At 39.0% G+C, this 23,724-nt stretch overlaps 1 protein-coding gene across 6 annotated transcripts in view; it reads right to left on the bottom strand.

Annotated features, from left to right (window-relative positions):
- TESK2 (testis associated actin remodelling kinase 2) overlaps positions 1 to 23,724 on the bottom strand; it is a 154,479-nt gene that overhangs the window by 25,843 nt on the left and 104,912 nt on the right. For all 6 annotated transcript variants that reach the window (XM_019630902.1, XM_019630903.1, XM_019630907.1 and 3 more), the window contains one exon: positions 18,750 to 18,798. In XM_019630902.1, the coding sequence (XP_019486447.1) occupies positions 18,750 to 18,798 (49 nt within the window). The remainder of the gene's footprint in view (positions 1 to 18,749; positions 18,799 to 23,724) is intronic.

Here is a 23,724-nt window from a genome sequence, read left to right as displayed (position 1 = left end):
GAAGCAACGTCCTCCACAACTAGACTGAAGAACAAAACAACAGCAACTTGTCTGTTCCCCTTCCCCCAATTCCCCAGCACTGTTCCCATGCCCCCAATTCCCCAATAAAAATCTTTAAAAAAAAAAAAAAGCAAATTGCATCATATTACTCTCCAGTTTAAAATATTTTAATGGCTTCTTTCTGTATTTAAAATACAATTCAAAATCCTTATCATGGCCTATTAAGATCCTGCATGATCTAGCCTCTATCTCTCAAAAAAAAAAATTTGTGTTTTTTTTTAAAGATTTTATTGGGGAATTGAGGGAAGGGAACAGCGTTGGGGAATCGGGGAAGGGAAGCAGACAAGTTGCTGTCCTTTTTGTTCTTCAGTCTAGTTGTGGAGGATGTTGCTTCACTGGCCCAAGTTGGCACCATTATTGCACTCTTCCCGGGCGAGGCAGATCAGTCGCCGGCTTCTGGACAGCTGCTCACGGCGGCTGCTGGCCGCTCACGCTGGCTGCTGGCTACATATGGTAGCCCATGACAACCCACTGCCACAGGGGCTGCAGCCTATGCTGTCGCCGGTGACTCACGGCAGCCCAGCTCCAGGGCGAGCTGTTGTTCAGCATCTTAGCTGTAGAAGGCGCAGCATCACTGGCCCATGTGGGATCCGAACCGGTGGCCCTGCTACTCAGAGCTCACACTCAAGCTCCCAAGCCAACTCTTAACCAACTGAGCCACTCGGCCAGCCCTCAAAATTTTTTAATTGTCTATCTGACCTTCAGGAATGCCTCCTTACCTTTTAGGTATTCTCAGAAAAGTATTTCTATGACCTTATGTACAGGATAAATTAGTTGGTGTCAACACATATACATTACATTGTCCTTATTTATTTCATTTGCCATAGATGGATCAAAAAAAAAATGTAAAGGTGCATGTTCATAGGAAAAACAATGCCCAAGGGTATGGAATAACAACATGACAGAACAGACCTGAAAGGCAAGCCATTCTAAGCCCCACTGCATACTTTCCTTCTAGAACATCCTTTCCAAGTGGCCAAAGCTGCTCATATTTTAGCTTTATTAAGAGAAACGAGTTAGTGGAGAGAATAAGAATGCCACTAAACACTACTATCCTTAACTGGTGCCCTGTAGCCAGCGCTCCAGCCTCCCAACATCTAAAAACTTGATCTTTAGCTTCCCTGGCTTGATGGAAAGGCAGTGACTGGAGAAGCCTGACTACTTCCTTCACCCAACCAATGACCTGCTACCTATTTGTTGCTGGTGGTAAACAAAACAGAAAATGGTTCCAGTCCTCATGGAACTGATATATGGGAGAGAGACAATAAACACTCAAATGAAGAATTATATGTTGAAATATGCTACCAAGAAAAAGGAAAGAGTGCTATCCAAGAGAATAATGAGCCAAGTCATGATCTAGAAGGGAGGAGGTTATTAGGAAAACCCAGTACAACTAAGTGAAAATTAAAACAAAGACTTGAAAACTGAGGAGTTAAGTAGGTAAAAAGTGGGAGAACAGCTGTTTTTTTTTAGAGAGATTATTTAATCTCTCTAATTCTCAGTTTCTTCTTACATAAAATCACAATAATAATGGCTATATCTCAGAGGGTTGTCATAAGGATGAAAACAGAAAATGCATGTAAATATTCCAGAAATATGAGCTTTTTCTTTAATGAGTATGTATGATTTTATAACCAGAAAATAAAGAAAAAGAGTCCCTGATACTGCTAAGTACAATATATCATTGGTTAAAACAAATGAAAAAATTTTTTTCATCCAAACACCTTAGTTGACTTGAAGACTTATTAGGTAAGTAACACAGCTGTTGTTTTATTTCCAATAGTCCAGTGCTCAGTTCTGTTTCTTTTGGGTGTGCCAGAAATGCATGACTGATTAGTTGGATAGAAAATAAGTTGTTGAGGAAACTGGTTACAGAGTCAAAGGATGACTATGCAAGAGGTCTTACATTCGAACAATGCAAAAGCCCATTTAGAAATTATTTCATTCATGAGGCAAGAGTTCCAGTCACTCATACAGGTGCTAAAATGTGTTAAAAATTTTTACCTCAACTTCAATTTTTAGGTGGCATAAAATGTTTCCTTCTTTTACCCCCATTTAAATCATCCAGCCAATATTCATAAAGTGTCTTCTAAACACAGGATACTGCTTGCTGGAAGATTAGGAGTATACAGATGAGTAAGACACTATCCCTGCTGTCATATAGAATAACCAGCAACCAACTGGTTTTACAAAGCACTTTCATAGTACCTCATTTGAACCTTGTAGCATCCTGAGACATTCTTGTCATCTTTTTTTAATAAATAAGCAAATCAAGCCCAGAGAATTTAAATAACTTGCCTATGGTTATTCAACTAGTAATGGTGGAGTCTAGATTTGCACCCAAGTCTTTTGACCCTGAAGCCTGGGTTCCTTCTACTCTAGGAGCTAACACTTGTATCGGGAAACTAAAGCAAAAATAAATACATGGCAGAATATATAATAAGAGAGGTACAAAAAAATTATATAAGAGAAGGTCAATGGAAGAAAACATTATAACTGAGTAAGAGGGTGTGGGGCACAGCAGTAGCAAAGAAAAAAAATCAGAAAAGGTTTTATGGAGAAATAAGTGGACTTTGAGCCAAGTCTTGAAGGGAGGAAAGATTTCTATAGGATAAAGGAAGAGAGTATACCCCAGGCTGAAGAAATAATATGAATAAGGAGGCAGGAAAACACAGATCATGTTTAGTGAACACATAAAAACCAGTTTGCCTGAATTATGCTTGTTAAAGAAGAAGAGAACTAGGAGAAAAAATGCCAGGATGATTCTAGAACATAGAGGACTAGGATACCAGGCTAAGAGTTTATCCTGAATCCATGTTTTAACCCTAGCTATACATCAGAATAACCTATGGAGCTTTTTAAACTTATTTTTAAATATTACAGATGCCTGGGCCTCACCCAAGACTTTAATTCAATACGTCTTGTGTGATGACCTGGCATCTGTACTTTCTAAAAAGCTCCTAAGCAATTCTGGTAAGCAACTAAGGTTATACACTGTAATCAACGAGAAAATCACTGAAGGTTTTAAAGCCAGAAGATGCCACTGATTTATTCAATCAACAAATATGGTAACCAGTTATCGTTGGTCAGGCACTGTGTTAGGAACCAATGGATATAAATGTAAACAAAACAGTAAAAAAATGTATAATCTACATATACACGCAAACAGTGAATTAAAATCAATGATAAATATTATTGTATTATGGGAGCATATAGGAGGGTCATCTTGGGAGACCATAAGCTTCATAGAGAAAGTGATATCTAAGCTGGGTCCTGAAGGCTAAGCCAATGGGAGATGGAGAGGTTGTGTTCTAGGCAGAGGGAAGAGCTGGTGTAGAGGCCAAAGGTGAAAGGGTCATGTCCTATTTGTGTAACCAAAAGAGGTTCAGTACAGCTATAGTGCCCAGTTGAGATAGGAGCAGAGGTCAGAGATGAAGAGAGCAGACAAAAACAGCAGGATCAGATGTTTTGAGACTTTACCCCGAGGGCAATGAAAAGCCATAAAAGGGTTTATGCAGGGAGAAACAAAATTAGATTTGTATTAAACTCTGTGGTGCTGGTATAAAGATAAATAGACCAATGGAATAAAACAGAAAGCCCAGAAATAAACCCTTATGTAACAATGGGGAAGGACCGTCTATGTAACAAATGAGAAATGCAAATCAAAACAACAATGAGCTATCACCCAATACTCATCAGGATGACTACTATAAAAAATTTTTTTTAAAAAGTAAAAAACCCACAGAAAATAACAAGTTTTGACAAGGATGTGGAGAAATTGGAACGCTTCTGCCCTATTAGTGGGATTGTAAAATGGTAAACTACTACAGAAAACAGTATGGTGGTTCTTCAAAAAATTAAAACTAGAACTACCGTATCATTCGGCAATCCTACTTCTGGGTATATGTCCAAAAGAATTTAAAGTAGGGTCTTGAAGAGATATATGCACACCCATGTTCACAGCAGCATTATTCACAATAGCCAAGAGGTGAAAGCAACCCAAATGTCCATCGACAGATGAATGGATAAGTGAAGCATTATATATACTTACAATGGAATATCATTCCGCCTTAAAAAGAAAGGAAATCTTGTCACATGTTACAACATGGATGAACCTTTAGAACATTAGCTGTAAGTGAAATAAGCCAGTCACAAAAAGACAAATACTATATGATTCTACTTTTCTGAGGTGCCTAAAGTAGTCAAAATCATAGAAATAGAAAGTAGAATAGTGGTCACCGAGGCCGGAGGGAGGGGGAAATGGGGAGCTATTAAATAGGTACAGAGTTTCAATTTTGCAAGATGAAAAAGATCTGGAGATCTGTTACACAACAACATAAACACATTTAATGCTATTAAACTGTACACTTAAAATAGCTAAGATGGTTTTAAAAATAGATTTGTGTTTTAAAAGGACCGCTCTGGCTGGCAATATGAACAATGTGGATTTAAGGTGAGGAACGAGACTGACAGGGAGACTAGTTAGAAGTTTGTGACAAGAGATGATGACAACGACAGAAGGAACTGGAGAAAGATGAATAGATTCAAGATAGTTAGGAGGCAAAATGGATAGGACATGGTGATTGATAAGATATAGAAAAATGGGAGAGGTCAGGGAGGAAGGAAAAGAGAACTATCATTTGTAGAAAAGCTAAGCACTATACTAATACTTTTGTAAGTTATTAATTATTCCCTTGACACAAAGTGTCTGCTTAATTAATTTCCTGAATAGGAAAAAGATACAAGCAATTACTATAGGAAGATGAAATGTGCTAAAATGAGCATGTTAAGAAAAGAAATGCTTGTGATTCATTTTGGAAATCACTGATCTATAAGAATTTACTGTCTTGGGGCAACCGATTAGCTCAGATCGTTAGAGCGCAGGCTCTTAACACCAAGGTTGCTGGTTTGATTCCCATGTGGGCCAGTGAGCTGCGCCCTCCACAACTATTATGGATTGAAGACAGCGACTTGACTTGGAGTTGATGGGTCCTGGAAAAAACACACTGTTCCCCAATAAAGTTAAAAAAAAAAGAATTTACTGTCTAAGTAAACAATGGTGACCATGATAACAAGGAAAGACCAACATAAAGAGCAAGTAAACACAGGAAATACAGATACTGATTATGTTATCAGGTATGGGAATGCTGAAATGCCCTTGAGTAGTAGGAAACGTGTGTGCGAGGTATATGGAGAGCCCGCCCTACTTCTATGGAATCCAAAGTAGAAACAGCTCTCAAGAGCCAACACAGACCCAATTCCTATGAATGATACCACTTTTCAAGTTAAGAAAAACACACTTGTCAAAACTCCTATTAGAAACAGGGTTAGCCTAAACTCAAAAAGAGCTCTATGAATTCAACTGCTACTCTAGTTTCACCAATCATGGAGAGGATTAGGAGAAATATTAGCTAGAAATCCCCTAAAGCATTTTCTAAATCCTTCTGCAGTCTTATCACTACCAACACTATGGAAAGATTCATTAAATGGATGGTCAAAACAACTGATGACCTAAAAATAAAAGGCCTTTTAAAGTGAGAGGCAACAAGCATTTATTTGAGATCCAAAAAAAGAATACCTACTTGGAAAGCATTGATTTAGGCAGAAGCCCAAATAATGTTCCAATTAGTAGGCAAGGGTATTTATGAGAAAGAGAAGGGGAACAATTACATTAATAGAAGGAAGGCATTTCTACTAGTGCAGAGAAGCTAACATGGTGATGCTAATTCTAAACAATGTTAATTTTCAGTCCAGGAGCCATCAGTCCACTTATCATAACATCTGCTTTCTTGTTATCTTTGCAAATGGTTCTTCAGGACATAAGGTTGCTTTAGGCCCAGCCCAGTCCGAAGGTTATTTTGCCTTGTTTTAACATTCCAAAGGTTTGATGCATAAGACATGCAAAGCAGCTCCTCTGGGATGGCAGCTCTGGCTCCCTTTTAAAGTGGCTCCATTTATATCATTTTTTTTTTACATGACTTCAAAAAGGCAGATAGATGTTTTGTGGCTAACAGTTTAACTGCTGGAAGCTCAAGTGTTGGGAAGCAGTACTCATTCATTCATCCATCCATTTATCCATTCACCCAACTAATATTTATTATATGCCTTTATGTACCAATTACTGAAGACTCGGCAATAACAAAATAGCCAAACCCCAAGTCTAAAGTCTAGTAAACACAAGATTATAGTCAGCCAGAACTTGATTCAAATCCCAGCTCCACTACTTAGCTAAGAGATCTTACATAAATTAATTTTTTTCTGAGCCTTCAGATTTCTCATGTAAAACAGGAAAAATACCACCTATATTGTGGGATTGTGTGATAATTAGACATACACAGGGAGGGAGGGAAGCTTAGCAAGCCCTGGCACACAGTCCTCCTTAGAATGCTGATGCTCTATGAAGTTATCTCCACTTGATGTCCAATAAATATTTCAAACTCAACCTGTTCAAAACTGACCTCTTGATCATCTCCCATCTTGTACCTCCTATAGTCTTCCTTCCCCATCTCCATTAACAGCAACTCTATCCTTCAGGTGTTCAGGCCAAAAACCTCAGAGTTATCCTTGACTTCTTTCATCTTCTTACACCCCACAGCGAATGCATCAGTAAAGCCTGTTTTCTCTACTTTCAAAATAGATTCAGAACCACCAGCTCCACTGCTACCACTCTAGTCCAAGTTACCTTTGTACACCTCTCATCTTTCTTGCAGTCTTTATTTATTGCACAGACTCTGTTGCAATCATCTCCTAACTAGTCTTCCTGCTTTCACCCTGGCCTCCCCTTTCATTCTAATTCCCTGCACAGTTGCCAGGGTGATACTGTTAAAAGATAAGTCACATCATGTCATACCTCTACTCAAAAACCTCCATGGGCGGCTGGGTGGCTCAGTTGGTTACAGTGCATACTCTTAACAAGAAGGTTGCTGGTTTGACTCCTGCATGGGATGGTGGGTTGCACCCCCCACAACTAGATTGAAACTGGTGACTGGACTTGGAACTGAGCTGTGCCCTCCACAACTAAGACTGAAGAACAACAACTTGACTTGGAGCTGATGGGTCCTGGGAAAAAACACACTGTTCCCCAATAAAGTTAAAAAACAAAACAAGGGCCGGCCGAGTGGCACGTTGGTTAAGGGCTGGCTTGGGATGACAGCTCTGAGCAGCAGGACCCCAGTTCAGATCCCGCACGAGGACCAGTGATGCTGCGCCCTCTACAGCTAAGATGGTGAACAACAGCTCAACCTGGAGCTGGGTTGCAGTGAGTCGCCGGCAACGGCGTAGGCTGCAGCCCCTGCTACAGGGAGCTGCCATGAGCTACCGTGAGAGGCTGGCAGCCAGCGTGAGCTGCTATGAGCCGCCAGGAGTAGCCCTCCAATGGGCTCAGCCGGGCAACTGCCTCAGCCAGGAAGAGAGCAATGATCACAATACCAAAATGGGCCAGTGAAGCAACGTCCTCCACAACTAGACTGAAGAACAAAAGGACAGCAATTTGTCTGTTCCCCTTCCCCGATTCCCCAATGCTGTTCCCTCCCCCAATTCCCCAATTAAAAAATCTTAAAAGAAACAAGACTCTATGTAATCTGGCCTATGTTTCCTCTCTGATCCCCATCAACTACTATTCTTCTTTCTTTCACTGCTGCAGCCACATCACACTCTTTGGAGCTCCTCAAACACACCAGGCACATTTCTGCCTCCACGTCTTTGTATTTGCTGTCCCCCTGGCCTAGAATACTCTTTCCCTAGATATTCACACAGCTAGCTCCCTTATCTCCTAAATTTTTTGCCTTTTCTGGTAGACCTTCCCTGTCCACATATATGAAACTGCAAACCCCATAGCACTTAATACAATATATACTATTTGTTTTCTTATTTAGTTGAACTCCTCTGCCCACCCCCTGCTGATTACAATGTAAATTCCAAGAAGGAAGAGATTATTTGTTCATTATTATATTCTCACTACCTGGAATAGTGCTAGACATATAGTTGGAGCCCAATAAATATTTTTTATATTAATAAATGAGCCAGAAGCAAGTTAGCAAGTCAGGGAAAAACTGCTTTAAGAATAAAGTAAACTAAATGAACTCCTGTATTATTTGTGGATTAGACTGCCAACCTCAAATTCTTGTTTCTCAAATGTCATAAGGAGTTACTAAAAATAAGGGCTGAAAAGATGTATAATTTATTTAGAGATTTTTTAAATTACTAAATGACCAAACCAAAAAATTAAAGCTACTTTTTCAAAAGTAAAGAAGATGCCAACATGTATTTATAGGAATACTTTTAGCTTTTTTTATAAGTGTAAATGAAATAAGCAAACTTCTAATTGTGAAAGGACTTGAGATATGACATTTCACACTATTTTTGACTTCTGATTCTTTCCACTGAGACGAATTCAGTTTTCTTTGAGTTGGGTCTACATTAAATAATCATCTATAACCACATCTTAAACATATACAGTTAATCACAGACAGAACACCGTGGGGGGATGGGGGGAAATGGTTAGGGGAATCAATCCCTGTGTGGCCGAAAATCCATATATAACTTTTGACTCTCCAAAACTTAACTACTAATAACCTACTGCTGATTGGAAGACTTACAAATAACATAAACAGTCGATTAACACATATTTTGTATGTTATGTGTATTTTATACTGTAGTCTCACAATAAAGCTAGAGAAAATAAAATGTTATTAAGAAAATCATAAGGAAGAGAAAATATATTTACAGTATTTATTAAAAAATACATTTACATTACTTATTGGATGTATATTGAATATACACATCCATTTATCTGTGTATAAATGGACTCTCACAGTTCAAACCCATGTTGTTCAAGGGTCAAGTATACTATGGGCCCAGCCACATGGCATTGTTATAGGCCCCATTCAGGAGACTAAGCTCTATTAGAGAACCTGGGATTTGACATAACCTAGTAATGTGAAAGGGAGAAGAGAAGTAAAGGCATTCCAGGTCCTGAAAGACACATCTAAGGCCAGCATGTGTAGAAGACAGCAAAAAGACTCACCTAAATAAAGGGAGGGATTCATATTCTGAAATCAGAGTAGAGAGAGCTTAGAATGCTAAACAGAAGTTTTTGAACTGAAGCATCACATTATCAAAGATGCCTAATGAAGGGCTGGCCGAGTGGTACATTGGTTAAGAGCTGGCTTGGGATGCCAGAGGGCCCGGTTCGGATCCCACATATGAGGGCCAGTGACACTGCCCTCTACAGTTAAGATGCTGAACAACAGCTCAACCTAGAGCTGGGCTGCCATGAGTGGCCGGTGACAGCGTAGGCTGCAGTCCCTGCTGCAGTGGGTTGCCATGGGCTACTGTGTGTAGTCAGCAGCCAGCGTGAGCAGCCAGCAGCCGCTGTCCAGAAGCCGGCGACTGATCTGCCTCGCCCGGGAAGAGCGCAATGATGGTGCCAACTTGGGCTAGTGAAGCAACGTCCTCCACAAATAGACTGAAGAACAAAAAGGACAGCAACTTGTCTGCTCCCCTTCCCCCAATTCTCCAGCGCTGTTCCCATCCCCCAATTTAAAAAAAAAAAAGATGCCTAATGAAGATTATTTAAGTAGTAGCAAGCATATTAATTGAAACAAAAAAAGACTAGAGACAGGAAAAAGAGCCACAAAGTATTTGTAGGAATCCAGCCATGGAATAAGACTGTGGCAGGAATAGAAAGACAGAAGAATTAGAAAGACACAAGAATATATTAGGATAGGATTGGGAACTGATTAAATTCAAGAAATGAGAAAAAGTCAAAATTAACTCCAATTTTTATTTTTTTTATTTGGCTGAACAAGGATTCTAACATTAGAAAATGGTAAGATTTAAAAGGGTGCCCTAACCGAGCTGTTTTATTTGAAATAGTGGAAAACAGGAGATGACAGAAAAAAAGAAAATGAAATATAATGAATAATAACCATTAATATATATGGAGATCTGAGAGTTAACAGCATGGAGCAACAGCTGGATATTAAAAAAATTGTTTCTAAGGAAGGGCACAGTAAGAAATTTCTCAATATCCTAATCATTAAAACACTGAGTTCATGAAAGATACTATAGTGGAATAAAAATGGTCTTTGAGATGTAGAGTCGAATAATTCACCTTCCTTTGAATCAAAGCTGACCAATAAAATGCAGCTCAAGTGACTTTTTGGAGCTTCCAACGCTAGATCATAAGAAGTCTTGAGGCTCCCATCTGGGTGGCTTGTTCGTCTCACCAATCACCCTGTATAAAGTCCAACACTACCCTGAGATCACCAAGCTGTGGGAAGCTCAAGCCATATGGAGATGGCCTAAACAATGAGGCACCACGTAGTGAAAGAGAGGGAGCCAGGGGTGCCATGGCACCAGACATGTGAATGAAGAAGCCATATTGGAAGTGGGTCCCCTCTGCTCAGCCACCCCAGCTGACACATATGGATCAGAGAGACCCAGCAAAACCTTTCCAAATACCTGACCTACAAAATTGCAAGCAAAATAAAATGATTTTTTTAAGCCACTAAGTTTTAGGGTAGTTTGTTATGCAGCAGTAGATTGGGGAACAGGCTTCTGTTTATCCTGATAAGCCTAGAGCCTAGCAGAGTGCCTAGATTACAGCAGATTCACTTAAAGTGGTATGTATAAGGTGAATCTCTTTCTTCCCTCGTAGATGCTAATTCACATCTGCCATTTTCCCTACCCTCACCATTCCTTTAGGAAATCCTGAGTCACAGAGGCAATCATTGTTGATACCTTTGGTGGGTCCTCTTAATTACCATGTGGTAGTAGTACCCTCCCCACCCGCCCCAAACCACCCCACGCTTAAAAGATAGGCATGGCTAACCTGCCTAAGTTAACCCAAGGCAAGCACCAGATAATTTCACCTGTGGCTCAAGGTAAAAAAGGCCAGGAGAATGCTCTGTACTGGGCCACACAAAAACAAGAAAAGAAGTACGCACAACTAATGGTAATATCACAGCACACCAAGAAACTGGAATCGGGGTCTGGCTGCTCATTTTTATAAATAATACATGAGTTTGGTTACTGAACCCACAGAGTTTCCTTTCATTGTAAGCTCTCTGATTATATAAGGCTTCTTATAAGTCTGACAAAAAAACAACTCAGAAACAACATATATCAACCCACATAAACAAGGCATTTCCAAAGTAACTATTTTTTTTTAAATAAAGAAAGGAGGTGTATAGTAGGGGTGGAAATGGTGAGTGAGAAGAGGATGAGAGCTATGTGAATAAAAAATTCTCTTCAGCTGCCTGCAGGACTGATCCATTCCCTCATCAGCTAAAAGCATTTCCTTAAGTACCCAGTATCTGCCTGACTGAGGTGACATTGCTGTAAAGAGACTGCATCATGTGACTAGGCCAAGCAATTGCTGTGTTTATAGCTAAGTGGTTCTCATTGCCACCGTGGAAAAAAAAACCAATAGTTTCTCCATGGCAGAAAAGGCAAGACAGACCCCCAAATATCCTACCTGCCAAGCAATTCTTTTGCCGACTCCTTTGACCAGAGAGTTATCACTTGAGACCCCTGCCCCACAACCTTATGCCCTACTCATTCCCCAATTCCCAATCTTCTAAGCACTGAAAGGTTCTACACAATGAGGTTCCCCAAACTGTTTGATCACAAAGACATTTCCCTCTTTGTGCCTTTCTTAACAAGCTCAAAAAGAATAGCGTAATGAGATGATGCATAATCTGTCCAGAACCATCTCTCTCTCCTCTCTTTCTTTGAAACCCCCTCTCCCGCCCCCGCAACTTATAAATGGAAGGGAAAACATATAGCATGTAAGTTGGTGGCAGCTACTTTTTTTTTTTTAAATTGGGGAATTGGGGGATAGGAACAGCACTGGGGAATTGGGGGAAGGGGAACAGACAAGTTGCTGTCTTTTTGTTCTTCAGTCTAGCTGTGGAGGACATTGCTTCACTGGCCCACGGGTGGCAGTTACTTTTTGATTACGAATGACAGTCAACCTTATGATGAAGTTGACAATGTAAAGACAGAGAAAAGAGATGGAAAGAAATAGGGTCTCTGGACCCCATCTATTTGGCTGTTGAATCAAAGCAACCCTTTACCTAATAAACTGCTGGAATTCCGGTTAGATGCGTCTTATCGTTTAACACCACTTAACTATTTTCTGTTACTTGCACCCACACATTCTAATATACCCCATAACCAGGAAATATCTTTTGCCAAATAACCCAAAATATATACAAAGTTTGTCAGACTCAAATTCTACAAATACTACACATGCTACACATACAGGAACCTGTGTGGAATGCATAAGTGAATTAAGGACAGTGATGTTGTAATGGAAAGAGTATAGGCTTTGAAGTCAGATGAACCTGGATCCAAATCCTACTTTGGAGAAGTCAATTAATTTCTCTAAGCCTTAGTTTTCTCACCTATAAAATGGAAAAAATAGGACTACAGAATTGTGAGAATTATGCTAATATATAATGCACCAAGTAGAGCACTTGTAGTGGATGTTTAATAACTGGTAGTCATAATTTTAAAAATGAAAGTCTTTACCCTCAAATAGGGTTCAAAAGACAAATAATTATGATCTGTTAATTGGGAGTATTTATAGGGTATGGAAGATTGCAACAATGGTTCCAGTTCTTCATACCTTACTGAATGCATGCCCTTTGACACTTAACTTTGCAGTATTCTCCCAATGTGGACTCAGATATGTGAATTGTTTTGTTCAATGTGATGTTGACCAAGCAAATTTGAACATAAGCAAAATCATGAAAAGCACTTGTGCAAATGGGCTGGCATACTCTTGCTATTCTGGTATCATCTTAAAAAGGACACGTCTAGGCAAGCCCACTGGTCCCACAAGGAATGATGAGAAACAGCTGGAGCAAAGCTGCTCCAGGAAAGCCCAGGCTAGAGCAGACCACCAGCTGACCCACAGGTGCACGAGCGAGTCCAAGTGAGACCAGCAGGTTGCCCAATCAGGCCCAGCTCAGCTCAGCTGAACCCTGCAGACGTATGAGACATAAATGTTTACTGCTGTAGGCTTTTGAGGTTTTGTGGTTGGATATTATATAGCAATAACTAACTGATAAATGGGTTATACTTTCTGTCTTTAAAACCCAAAGATTTCCACTTCCTTGATACTCCTGACTAAATGAAAGACAAGGTTAGTTCTTCTGAATCAAAGACCATACTTAATGAGCACTCCTATTCAACACAATATGGGTTCTTAATTCAACTAATTAAACTTAAAAAAAGGTTCTGTCTGATCTTTTATCAAACTGTTTAACCAATACTTATTTCCTTAAAAACTTAAAAGTCTATCCTTACTACACACAGTTTAAGAAAAAAACAAACAAAAACACTCACCTAAGTGTCTGACTGTTCCAAGTTCAGTTAATATCTACAATTCCAATCAAGATTTGTGGAAATGCTTCAAGCCCAGAAAAGTCCAGACCACACTACTGTATATGAAAAATATTCTTCCTAATAATATCAATACTGTACAGGCATTAACAAAACCTGTGCTTGTCTACTGTAATTACTGATAAACTATTTTAAGAGAAATAAGGAATGGTGCTCTCATTACTGTAGAAGGCAGGCATACCAGCAGTCAAGAAATATTTACTAAATATCATCCAAGTTCCAAGTGCTTTGCTAGATGTTATTAGTAATTTATTTTTGTGATTCTTCTTGAAACCAATAGCTGTGCTGCACAGTCAAAATTGTAAGGGAATTACAACAAGTGTTGGTGAGGATGCGGAGAGAAGGGAACCCTTGTGCACAGTTGGTAGGACTGTAAACTGGCGCAGCCACTGTGAAAAACAGTATGAAGTTTCCTCAAAAAAATTAAAAATAGAACTACCTTATGAACTAGCAGTTCCACTCCTGGGTATTTAACCAAAGCAATCCAAAACAGTAATTCAAAAAAATACGAGGTCTGACAAATTAGCGAACTCATCCTAGAAAAACTGCTGCATATCTCATTGCTGAATATCACTATGGTCACCTTCAAAGTACTCCCCTTGGGAAGCTATGCACTGACGCCAGCGCCTAGTTCACCCTTCAAAGCAATTTTGGAACTCTTTTTCTGGAATGGCCATTAGAGCTGTTGTCATATTACCCTTGATGTCCTGAATGTCATCAAAATGTCTTCCTTTCAATATTTCCTTTATCTTCAGGTAAAGGAAGAAGTCATTGGGGGCCAGATCAGGTGAGTAGGGATGGTGTTCCAATACAGTTATTTGTTTACTGGATAAAAACTTCCTCACAGACAGTGCCGTGTGAGCTGGTGCACTGTCATGATGCAAAAGCTGTGAATTGTTGGCGAAAACTTCAGGTTGTCTAATTCTTTCACACAGTCTTTTCAGCACTTCCAAATAGTAAACTTGGTTAACTGTTTGTCCAGTTGGTACAAATTCATAATGAATAATCCCTCTAATATAAAAAAGTTAGCAACATCATTGCAAGAAGTTTGTGAACTTAATTGTCAAACCTCGTATGCATCCCTATATTTACTGCAGCATTATTCACAATAGCCAAGATACAGAAACAACTGAAATGTCCATCAATAGACAACTAGATAAAGAAACTGTGGTACATTTACACAATGGAGTATTACTCTGTCATAAAAAATAATGAAATATTACCATTTGCAACAACATGGATGAAACTAGAGGATATTATGCTAAGGGAAATATGTCAGACTAAGAAAGACAAATACCATATGGTCTCACTTATATATGGAATCTAAAAAACAGGATAAACAAACCAACAGAACAGGCTCATAAATACAGAGAACAAACTGATGGTTGCTAGATGGGGGATATTTTCAGGGGGATGGGTAAGAAAGGTGAGGATGGGTGAGGAAGTAAAAATTGGTAGTCACAAAACAGTCACGGGAATGTGAAATATAGTATGGAGGATATAGTCAATAATGTAAAAACTATATATGGTGAGGGATGGCTACTAGACTTATTGGGGGATAACTTCATAAATTATATAAATGCCTAACCATGGCACTGTACACCTGAAACTAATACAAAATAATATTGAATGTCAACTATTACATATCCACATACATATACGAGCTGTGATAAAAAACTACGGTGAATGTTTAAATTTAAAAAAAACTATTGCAGTAAAAGACACATTGCTATTAATGCCCCTCAAAATACGCCCTCTCACTTCGAACACATATCCCATCGTTCTTGCCACTTTCTGAAGCAATTCTGAAAGTCCTCTTTTGTGAGTGTCTTTAGTTGTGCTGTCATGGGTGCCTTGGTGTCCTGAATCGATTCAAAACATTTATCTTTCATGGTCATTTTGACTTTGGGGAAGAGCCAGAAGTCTCACAGTGCCAGATCCGGTTAATAAGGTGGATGAGGAAACACTATAATATTTTTATTTGACAGACATTGCCATAACAGAAGCAATATGTGACACGGAGCCTTTCTGTTGTGATCACAAAATACAGTGAATGCTGCTGCCAAGTACTATAAAACGGAAAGGCAGGGATCTTCAATACGGGAAGCTGCGCATTGAACCTTAGCAACAGTTCGTGACAAGTTTCAACTTCATCAGTGCAGTCAGTCGGGCGTGAGCTATGGTTGAGAGAAGGTGTGTTTTAAAGTGTGCTGTAAATCATCCTCCATCATGACAATGTTCCGTATCACACATCACTTCTGGTATATGGCAATTTCTGTCAAATAAAAACATTACGGTGTGTCCGCATCCACCTTATTCACCAGGTCTGGCACCATGTGACTTCTGGCTCTTCCCCAAAGTCAAAATGATTCAGGACATCGAGGCAGCCACAGCAGCACAACTAAAGACACTCATGAAAGAGGGCTTCCAGAACTGCTTCAGAAAGGGGCAAGAACGATGGGATACGTGTGTTTGAAGCAAGGGGAGTATTTTGAGGGGAATTAATGGCAATGTGTCCTTTACTGTAATATTTTTTTATTTGAACATTTTTTTTAATTGGGGGAGGGGAACAGTGTTGGAGAATTGGGGAAGGGAAACAGCCAAGTTGTTGTCCTTCAATCTTAGTTGTGGAGGGTGCAGCAAGCTCAGCTCCAAGTCTAGTCGCACCACTCAGCTCAAGGTGCTGAGTTCAGTCTTAATTGCAGGAGGGCATAGCTCACCATCTCGAACAGGCAACCCTGTTGTTAGGAGCACGTGCTCTCACTAGCTGAGCCATCCTGCCACCTGTTGGCAGCTCAGTGGCAGTTCAGCTTGGGCACAGCTCACTGGCCCATGTGGGAATAGAACCAGCGACCCTGTTGCTCAGAGCTTTCACTCTTGAGCAAGCTCTTAATCAACTGAGTTACTGGGCCAGCCCCCTATTTAAACATTTTAATTTAAACATTCACCATATTGTTTGATCACACCATATACATATATATAGTCAATGGTATTATAATAGCTATGTATGGTGTCAGATGGGTAGTAGACTTGTTGGGTTATCACTTTGTGAGGTGTATAAATGTCTAATCATTACCTTGTTTTATACACCTGAAACTAATAAAAAAAATACAAAAGTGAAAAAAAATTGTAAGGCAACTAAATGTAGGAGTACCCAGAGATCTTTGCCATAATGGCCTTTGCAATCTGAAAATAACCAAGACCATTTGGATATCTGGACTTCACATCAACCTAGTAACATAATAAAAATTATTAATATCATAGGCTATGTCAATATCTCATTAATAATACTAAAAATTACACACTCCTTCACAAAATATGCACTGTATTGTATATGACTATACACAAGCTAAAAAGCAAAAGAAAGTATTATTTAAGTGTAATACGGCCAAGAGTATGTTGTACTAAGATCACTCATTTCTGCCATTTTCACTATACCTCACTTCTAAATTTGTGACATGATCCTAAATAGTAAAGCATGTTTCTCTTTGTCAGAAAAACAAATACACGAGCCCTTCCAATGAACTCACATTTCAGAGAACAATGATATAAGCTGAGAGTACAACAAATACGTTTTACAATTATTACAGTCAGAGCTCTAGAAGATAGAAGGCTTGAGAGAAGGAGAGAGTTGTCTTTGAAGAATTTATAGACTCACTTCTGAGAAAAGAAATACACAGAAAATGTTTCTTGATCTGGGATGCTGGTTTATGGGTGTGTTCATTTGCAAAAATGTAGTAAGCTGCACACTTGTCATATATGTGCTTTTTCTGTATGCTTTACTTCAATAAAAGATTTTTAAAACATTCAATGACACTAAGAACAGTATAGAATTAAGTACCAAATGAAAAAATATTGACAATTCAAAGAGTTCAGGTGGGACTAGTCACTGTTAATAAAAGCTATACTAGTTAAAATGTATTTAACAATTACTATATGCCAGGCACTGTGCTAAATAAGCATTCTACATTCATCCTCAAAACATCTCTGGGAGGTCATCATCTTATCAGCTACATTTGCCATAACTAATTACTTCCTTCTCCTTCTTTGATTCCATTCCAGGCCAATATGCTTTTCTGGTTTTCTTCCTACCTCACTCACTAGCCACTCCTTCTTAATCTGCCCTTCTCCCCAGACTTTTAAAATTGAAATACTCTAGGGCTTAGCTACCAGTCCTCTTCTCTATCCAGACTCTTTGTGGCAGATACTATCATTATTCCCATTTTACAGATGAAAACATGGAGGCACAGAGAGATTCAAATCTAGGCAATCATGACTTCAGAGTCCATGCTCTTAACCACTTCACTATTTCACCTTCTTTGGTCTTCCATATATGAGGCAGGACATAGCTACACACATTCCACATTCTGGTGCCCTTTGTAACTGAGAAAAGAGATATACTTGTAGAGTGAGGCACATGGGACCCTCCTTCATAAGATATTAAGGACTAATAACAGACACCAAGCCAGCAGGAAACCAATACTCTTGCAAATTCTGTTGAACAATTTTCCTTCCTAAGTTTCTTCACTTTGTATTTTGGCACATATTTCTCAAGGAGGAATGCGAAAACATTCTAGAATATAGATTCTAAAATCTAGATGCTCATTAGAATAATCTGGGGAGCTTTTAAGGCTACATATGGGCCTTATGCAGACCTACTAAACCTAGAAGATTCCCGGAGTCTATTATATGTTTCTAAGAAGCACCCAAGCAAATTCTGAAGCTGGTAACTCAGTACCTGAATTTGGGAAGTCTTTGGTCTAGAGAGGATTCTCTGGTCCTCAAAGCCTCGGTAATGACTATCTCATATTTAGCTACCTACAAGAGGCAGAAAAAGAAATGAGAATGGAGAAGTAAACTGATTCCAAGGAGTAATGAGACCAATCAGGAAACTAGAGCAGCGACAGTGGAATTCTAGATCAGGATACCAAACATTGCTGGGTAGTCTGGAAATTTGCTGCCATGATAGTGTCTGCAGGTAAGTGATGCCATTCCATAGCTTAGGAAGGGGTCATCCAGGCAGCAAAAACCAATTTAATATTTGAGCGCTTGTATTCTCAGAATATTCACCAAGCATGATGAGAGACTCCAAGAGCATTAAGAGATATGGTCATTGTTCCCAGGCAACAGAAGAAAACATTATTAACGCTGCCATTTTTACATAAACATAAAGGCACACAAATTTTCCTTATATATGCAAGTAACAATCACTATGGAACCATAAATGCTGAAACTAAGGCAATGAAGTCACTTCAACACGCTTATTGAAGTCTTACCTCTGTAAGTGCATGCAGTTGTCCTTGATGTACACACACACCCATGAACCTACAAAACAAAACAAAACAGGTTTGTTTGTTTTTTAATAAATGAAAAGGACATGAACATAACTGTCATATAGAAAAAGTAGTTTAGTTATCCATGTATTAGAAACAATCCCAAACCTGTGAAGTCTCCTGGGTGCCTGTACAACTCTATAGCCTCTCAAACTTTAATACCAGGCTGATAAATTTCTAAGTTTACCATGAAACATGTGGTTGTGGCAAGACCTACTGGTAAATAGAAACGGTGGAACAGGGAGGGGAGTAAGCCTTAAAAATAGCATAGTATAATGAAAAAAAGCACCAAACTGGAACTAAAAAAACTTGATGCTGGTTTCAGCTCTGCCACTATCTGACTACATGCTCACCCTCATTCTGCCAAAAAAAGTGACCAACCTTAACACTATTTGGGGTAGGTTTCCTCATCTAGAAAGGAAGCAAGTTGGACTACCCAATCTGAAAGTCTTTAATTTACATACAACAAATGAGAGAGGGGGCCCCACATTTGTTGGATGGCAAAGGACTAACTCCTTAACATAAAGTAAAAAAAAACCTCTTCCAAACATGTAATAAAGAAAACACAACAGAAAAATAAGCAAAAGGTATGTACATAATTCATAGAAAAATAAGTATAAATGATTAATAAAAATATCAAAATGTGCTCAAATTCACTCATAATCAAAGAAATACACACTAAAACAAGGAGATATTGCTTTTTAAATCTATCAAATGAACAAAGATTAAGATTGATAATGCTCAGTATTTTCCAGAAGGTGAGAAACAGGAATGGGAAATACTGTTGAATTCTTGGCACAACTTTTTCAAAGGGTAATGACCATATTTAGCAAAAATTTTAATTGCTCCAATTCCACTTCTAGGAATTTATCTTACAAATATACTCAATTTGGGTGAGCAAAAATACATGTAAAAGGACATCTACTTCACCAGTATATATGAATCTAAATACCCACCAATAAAAGACTGATTAAACCATTACAATAATATATTCCTAGACTGGAATACTATATAGCCATTAAAAAGTAGATCTTTATGCACTGATATGAGAAGATATCCAAAATATACTGTTAAATGAAAACATTGAGCCATAAATACCACTTGTGTACAAAAAATTTGTATATTAATAAAAAAATGTCCAGAAGCATTAATAATAAGTGATACTGAGAGAGTAAAGGATGATTTTATTTTTTAATGTACACACTTAAGTTATATTTTAAGTTCTTTTAAACCAACAGGTTATAGTTATATAACTATATATAAAAATAATTTTAAAATAAAAATCACAAATCAATGATTATGACTGATGATCATAAAGTGAGAAGAGACAAATGTCATAGAGCCAGTGACAATCAGGGTTTGCATTGCCAGGAAGGAAGTCTCACTGACAATACCCACAAGTCTCAATTAAGTTCTAGTTTAGATGAACAAAGAAAAGGTGACTACAAGTGAGAGTGGAGGCACAGCAGTGACTATGCTGCAAAGGACCATAAAGTTCCATGAAGGCAGGAGTCAGGTCATATTCTTTTCTGTGATAACAGCACCTAACAGTGCCTAGCAAATAGTATACACATATAGTAAATGACTGTGAAAAGAAACTGAGTGAGGGGGAATGCCTGGTGGGCTGTGATATTAAAGCAGTTTTAAAGACATGTTGCTTCCACCAAAATTACTAATGTAGAAATTTTAGAGTTTCTCTAAGAGGGGGTTTCTGGATCACTGTTTTTCTTCTAAGTGCATCCAGAGACTTGGGAGCCTGAGAAAGGAAGAACCTGAGGCAAGATCTAGGCAGTACTGAAAACAGGATGCAGGCTCCAATGACTAGTTGAATCTTACCTCTGGACTGGGAAGAAATGGAAAGCAAAACAGAGTTGGTTAAAAGAGTTCTGAAGTTAGCGGGTGTGGGTTCAAATACCACTTCCACTTTTACTTGGCAAGCATTAGTTTCCCTCTCTGTAAAATAGGGTAATAACCCCCATCACTCTTTTGTAACTTTCCTTACTGCAAACGATTCAGAGTTTTATTTATCTCTGCATTTCCAGTACCTAGTATAGCATTTGGCACACAGTAAGCAAGCTCAAGTAAAGGCTGCTCATTAGCATAAGTAAAGTGGTCCAGGGTCTGGAGTCAAAACTGCTAGGATTTGAATCCTGCCTCTGCTACTTACTGATGACCTCTCTGGATTTCAGTTTCTTCACATGCAAAAAGGGACATTAAGATCACCTAACCTATATGGTTACTATGAAGATGAAATGAGATAACTTGGGCTCCTGGAATATACTAAGCACTAGAAAATGTTGCCCTTCTTCTTCTTTTAACATTTCTGATTCCTTCTCCAGACTAGGATATAAGAAAGGTTTTTAAGAGTACAGATCTCATCTCATTTGTTTCTATACACAGTGCCTGAAACACAATGCTTTGCACATAAGATGCTAAGCAAACATTTCTTGAATGAAAAAACAATAATCGTCAAATTAGCTTCACAATGTAAACTCATTTTATAAGAAGGAACATTAGAGGCAGGTTCAAGGCTAGAAAGCCAAGAGGTATTTATTTTATTTAGTCAAATATTTATATAGAAGCTAGGTAAGATGATTCCACTAGCAAAACAACAGCTACATTCTAAAGTCATGGGTCCCCTAGAAGCTGGAAAGACCTGGTTTGGGTGTGATACAGCCTTGCTTCCCTCCCCCCAGGCACGCCATCACTATGACCACATCATCCACAGAGGTATCACAGACAGCACATCTAGACAGGCACTGGCTTCGTGTGAGTTTTCTGTCTGCCTTCTTCCCCCCGCCCCCCTCACATCACCACATCACAGTGGTGTCACACAACTCTACTTCTATGTGAAACTCTTCTGCCTGACCTCCTCAACTTCATTTCCTTTCCACCACCACCATCACATGCAAAATGGTGTCACAGACCTGGCAAACTGAGACAGGCATTAGCTTATATTGGAAGATGAGCTTGAGCAGAGTTAATCATTCCAGTTGCTATAAACAGAATATACGTACTTTGAAAGGGAAATATTACTCATCCTTCACAGGGAAGTGATAGATGCCTACAAAAGCATTTAATACTAACAGTAAGTTTTCAGTAAAATTTTTATTGCTAATTGTATCAACATCTGAGTTGTGGATAAAACCTCAAATCTTATTTGGTATGACCTATAAAAGGACCTAAAAAAACTACATTCTGAATGATTCTTATTCCCCATGACCACCACCCAAAGTCATGCCAGCTAGAATTACTTAGCTCAAGAAGGGAGTGCTTTCTTAATGCATATGCATGAGAGGAAGTGATTACTCAACTTGGTTATTTTTAGTTTCATTTACATACACATTCATGTTGAGAAGCAAGGAGACTTGGTTTTTTTTTTAAGATCAGATCAGTGCTTCCTAAATTTTAATGCAGAAACAAATCATGTAAATCATATAAACTGCAGACTCTGATTCTATGGGGGAGGGGGTGCAGCACTGGGAGTCTGAATTTCTAATAAGCTCCCAGGTGATGCTGATGTTGTTTGGTCCATGGACCACACATTGAGTAGCAAGGCTCAATCTACACAAAAGACAGCTGATCTCTAAAATTAGTAAGACCATAACAGGAAACTCCCACTGAACTCTGATACCACTACTAAACTCGACTTTGACCAGAGACTTAATTTGCCTCTCAGTCTTTTCTGTAGCATGATTTAACCATTCCCCATAAAGTGTCATTACCATGCTTTTCCAGGCTATTCCCACAGGCTAGAATGCCTGTCCCCGCTTATATCCACAGTCTACCCATCCTCAAAGCCCAGTTCAAATACTCCCTTTCCCACAAAACAAATCTGGCTCCCCTCTGAACTAACATGCTTCTGAACTACCAAGGCCCTCCATCTACACCACTCTCCTACAGCAGCATCATTTCCTACCTTTAACTATGTTTATGCCTTATATCTCCTCTACTAGACCATAAATGCCTTAACAGCATTCTCTTGCCTGGCATATAACAGTATATAAACACTTGCTTGAGTAAATTTAAAATACGACTCTGATCACTCAAAAATTATTGAATACCTACCATACTCATATGCCAGACATTGGCAATGATTATAATGCTTATGACTAACTCTTAACTAACTCTTAAAGAACAGTTTACTATGCAAGCATTATTCTAAGCACTTTACATTATATTCATTGAATCTTCACAACCCAGTGAAGTAATACTTTCATTACCTCAATCGTATTGATAAAGAAACCAAGGCTCAGAGAAATGAAGTAACTTGCCCAAAGTCATATAGCTAAGAAGTGACACAGCCAGCCGTCGAACCAAAACAGTGGGTTCCAGAGTCTGTGTTTTTAATTACAGTGTTATATTACCTCTTCATATAGTTATAAAAAAGATATAAAAATGAACAAGATACAATCCCTTCCCTTAAGAAGCTACTGGCTACTCAAAAAGGTTTTGTGGCAGCTCACAGCTCCTGATCAAAGTCCAAATTCCTTAGTATGTTATTCAAGAGTGTGAATGATCTGACTTAAGCCTCTTGTACCTTATCTCCTATTACATCCACCTGCATTCTGTTTTAGTTATACAACCTACCACTCCTAAATATGGAGTGGGATTCTCCCACTTCCACACTGTTGCTAAAATGAGTCCATCTGGAATTCATATTTCAAAGCTCTACTAATCCTTAAAAACTCAGTTCAAGAATATCTCCAAGGGCCGGCCGAGTGGTGCGTTGGGTAAGAGTTGGCTTGGGATGCCAGCTCTGAGCAGCAGAGCCCCGGTTCAGATCCCACATGAGGGCCAGTGACACTGCGCCCTCTACAGCTAAGATGGTGAACAACAGCTTGCCCTGGAGCTGGGCTGCCGTGAGTCGCCAGCGACAGTGTAGTCTGCAACCCCTGCTGCAGTGGGTTGCCATGGG

Source organism: Hipposideros armiger, unplaced genomic scaffold (assembly GCF_001890085.2).
Source record: "Hipposideros armiger isolate ML-2016 unplaced genomic scaffold, ASM189008v1 scaffold_965, whole genome shotgun sequence".
In the NCBI taxonomy this organism is placed as follows: domain Eukaryota; kingdom Metazoa; phylum Chordata; class Mammalia; order Chiroptera; family Hipposideridae; genus Hipposideros; species Hipposideros armiger.
Note: the sequence above shows the minus strand (reverse complement) of the source record. Positions and strands in the feature narration are given on the sequence as shown.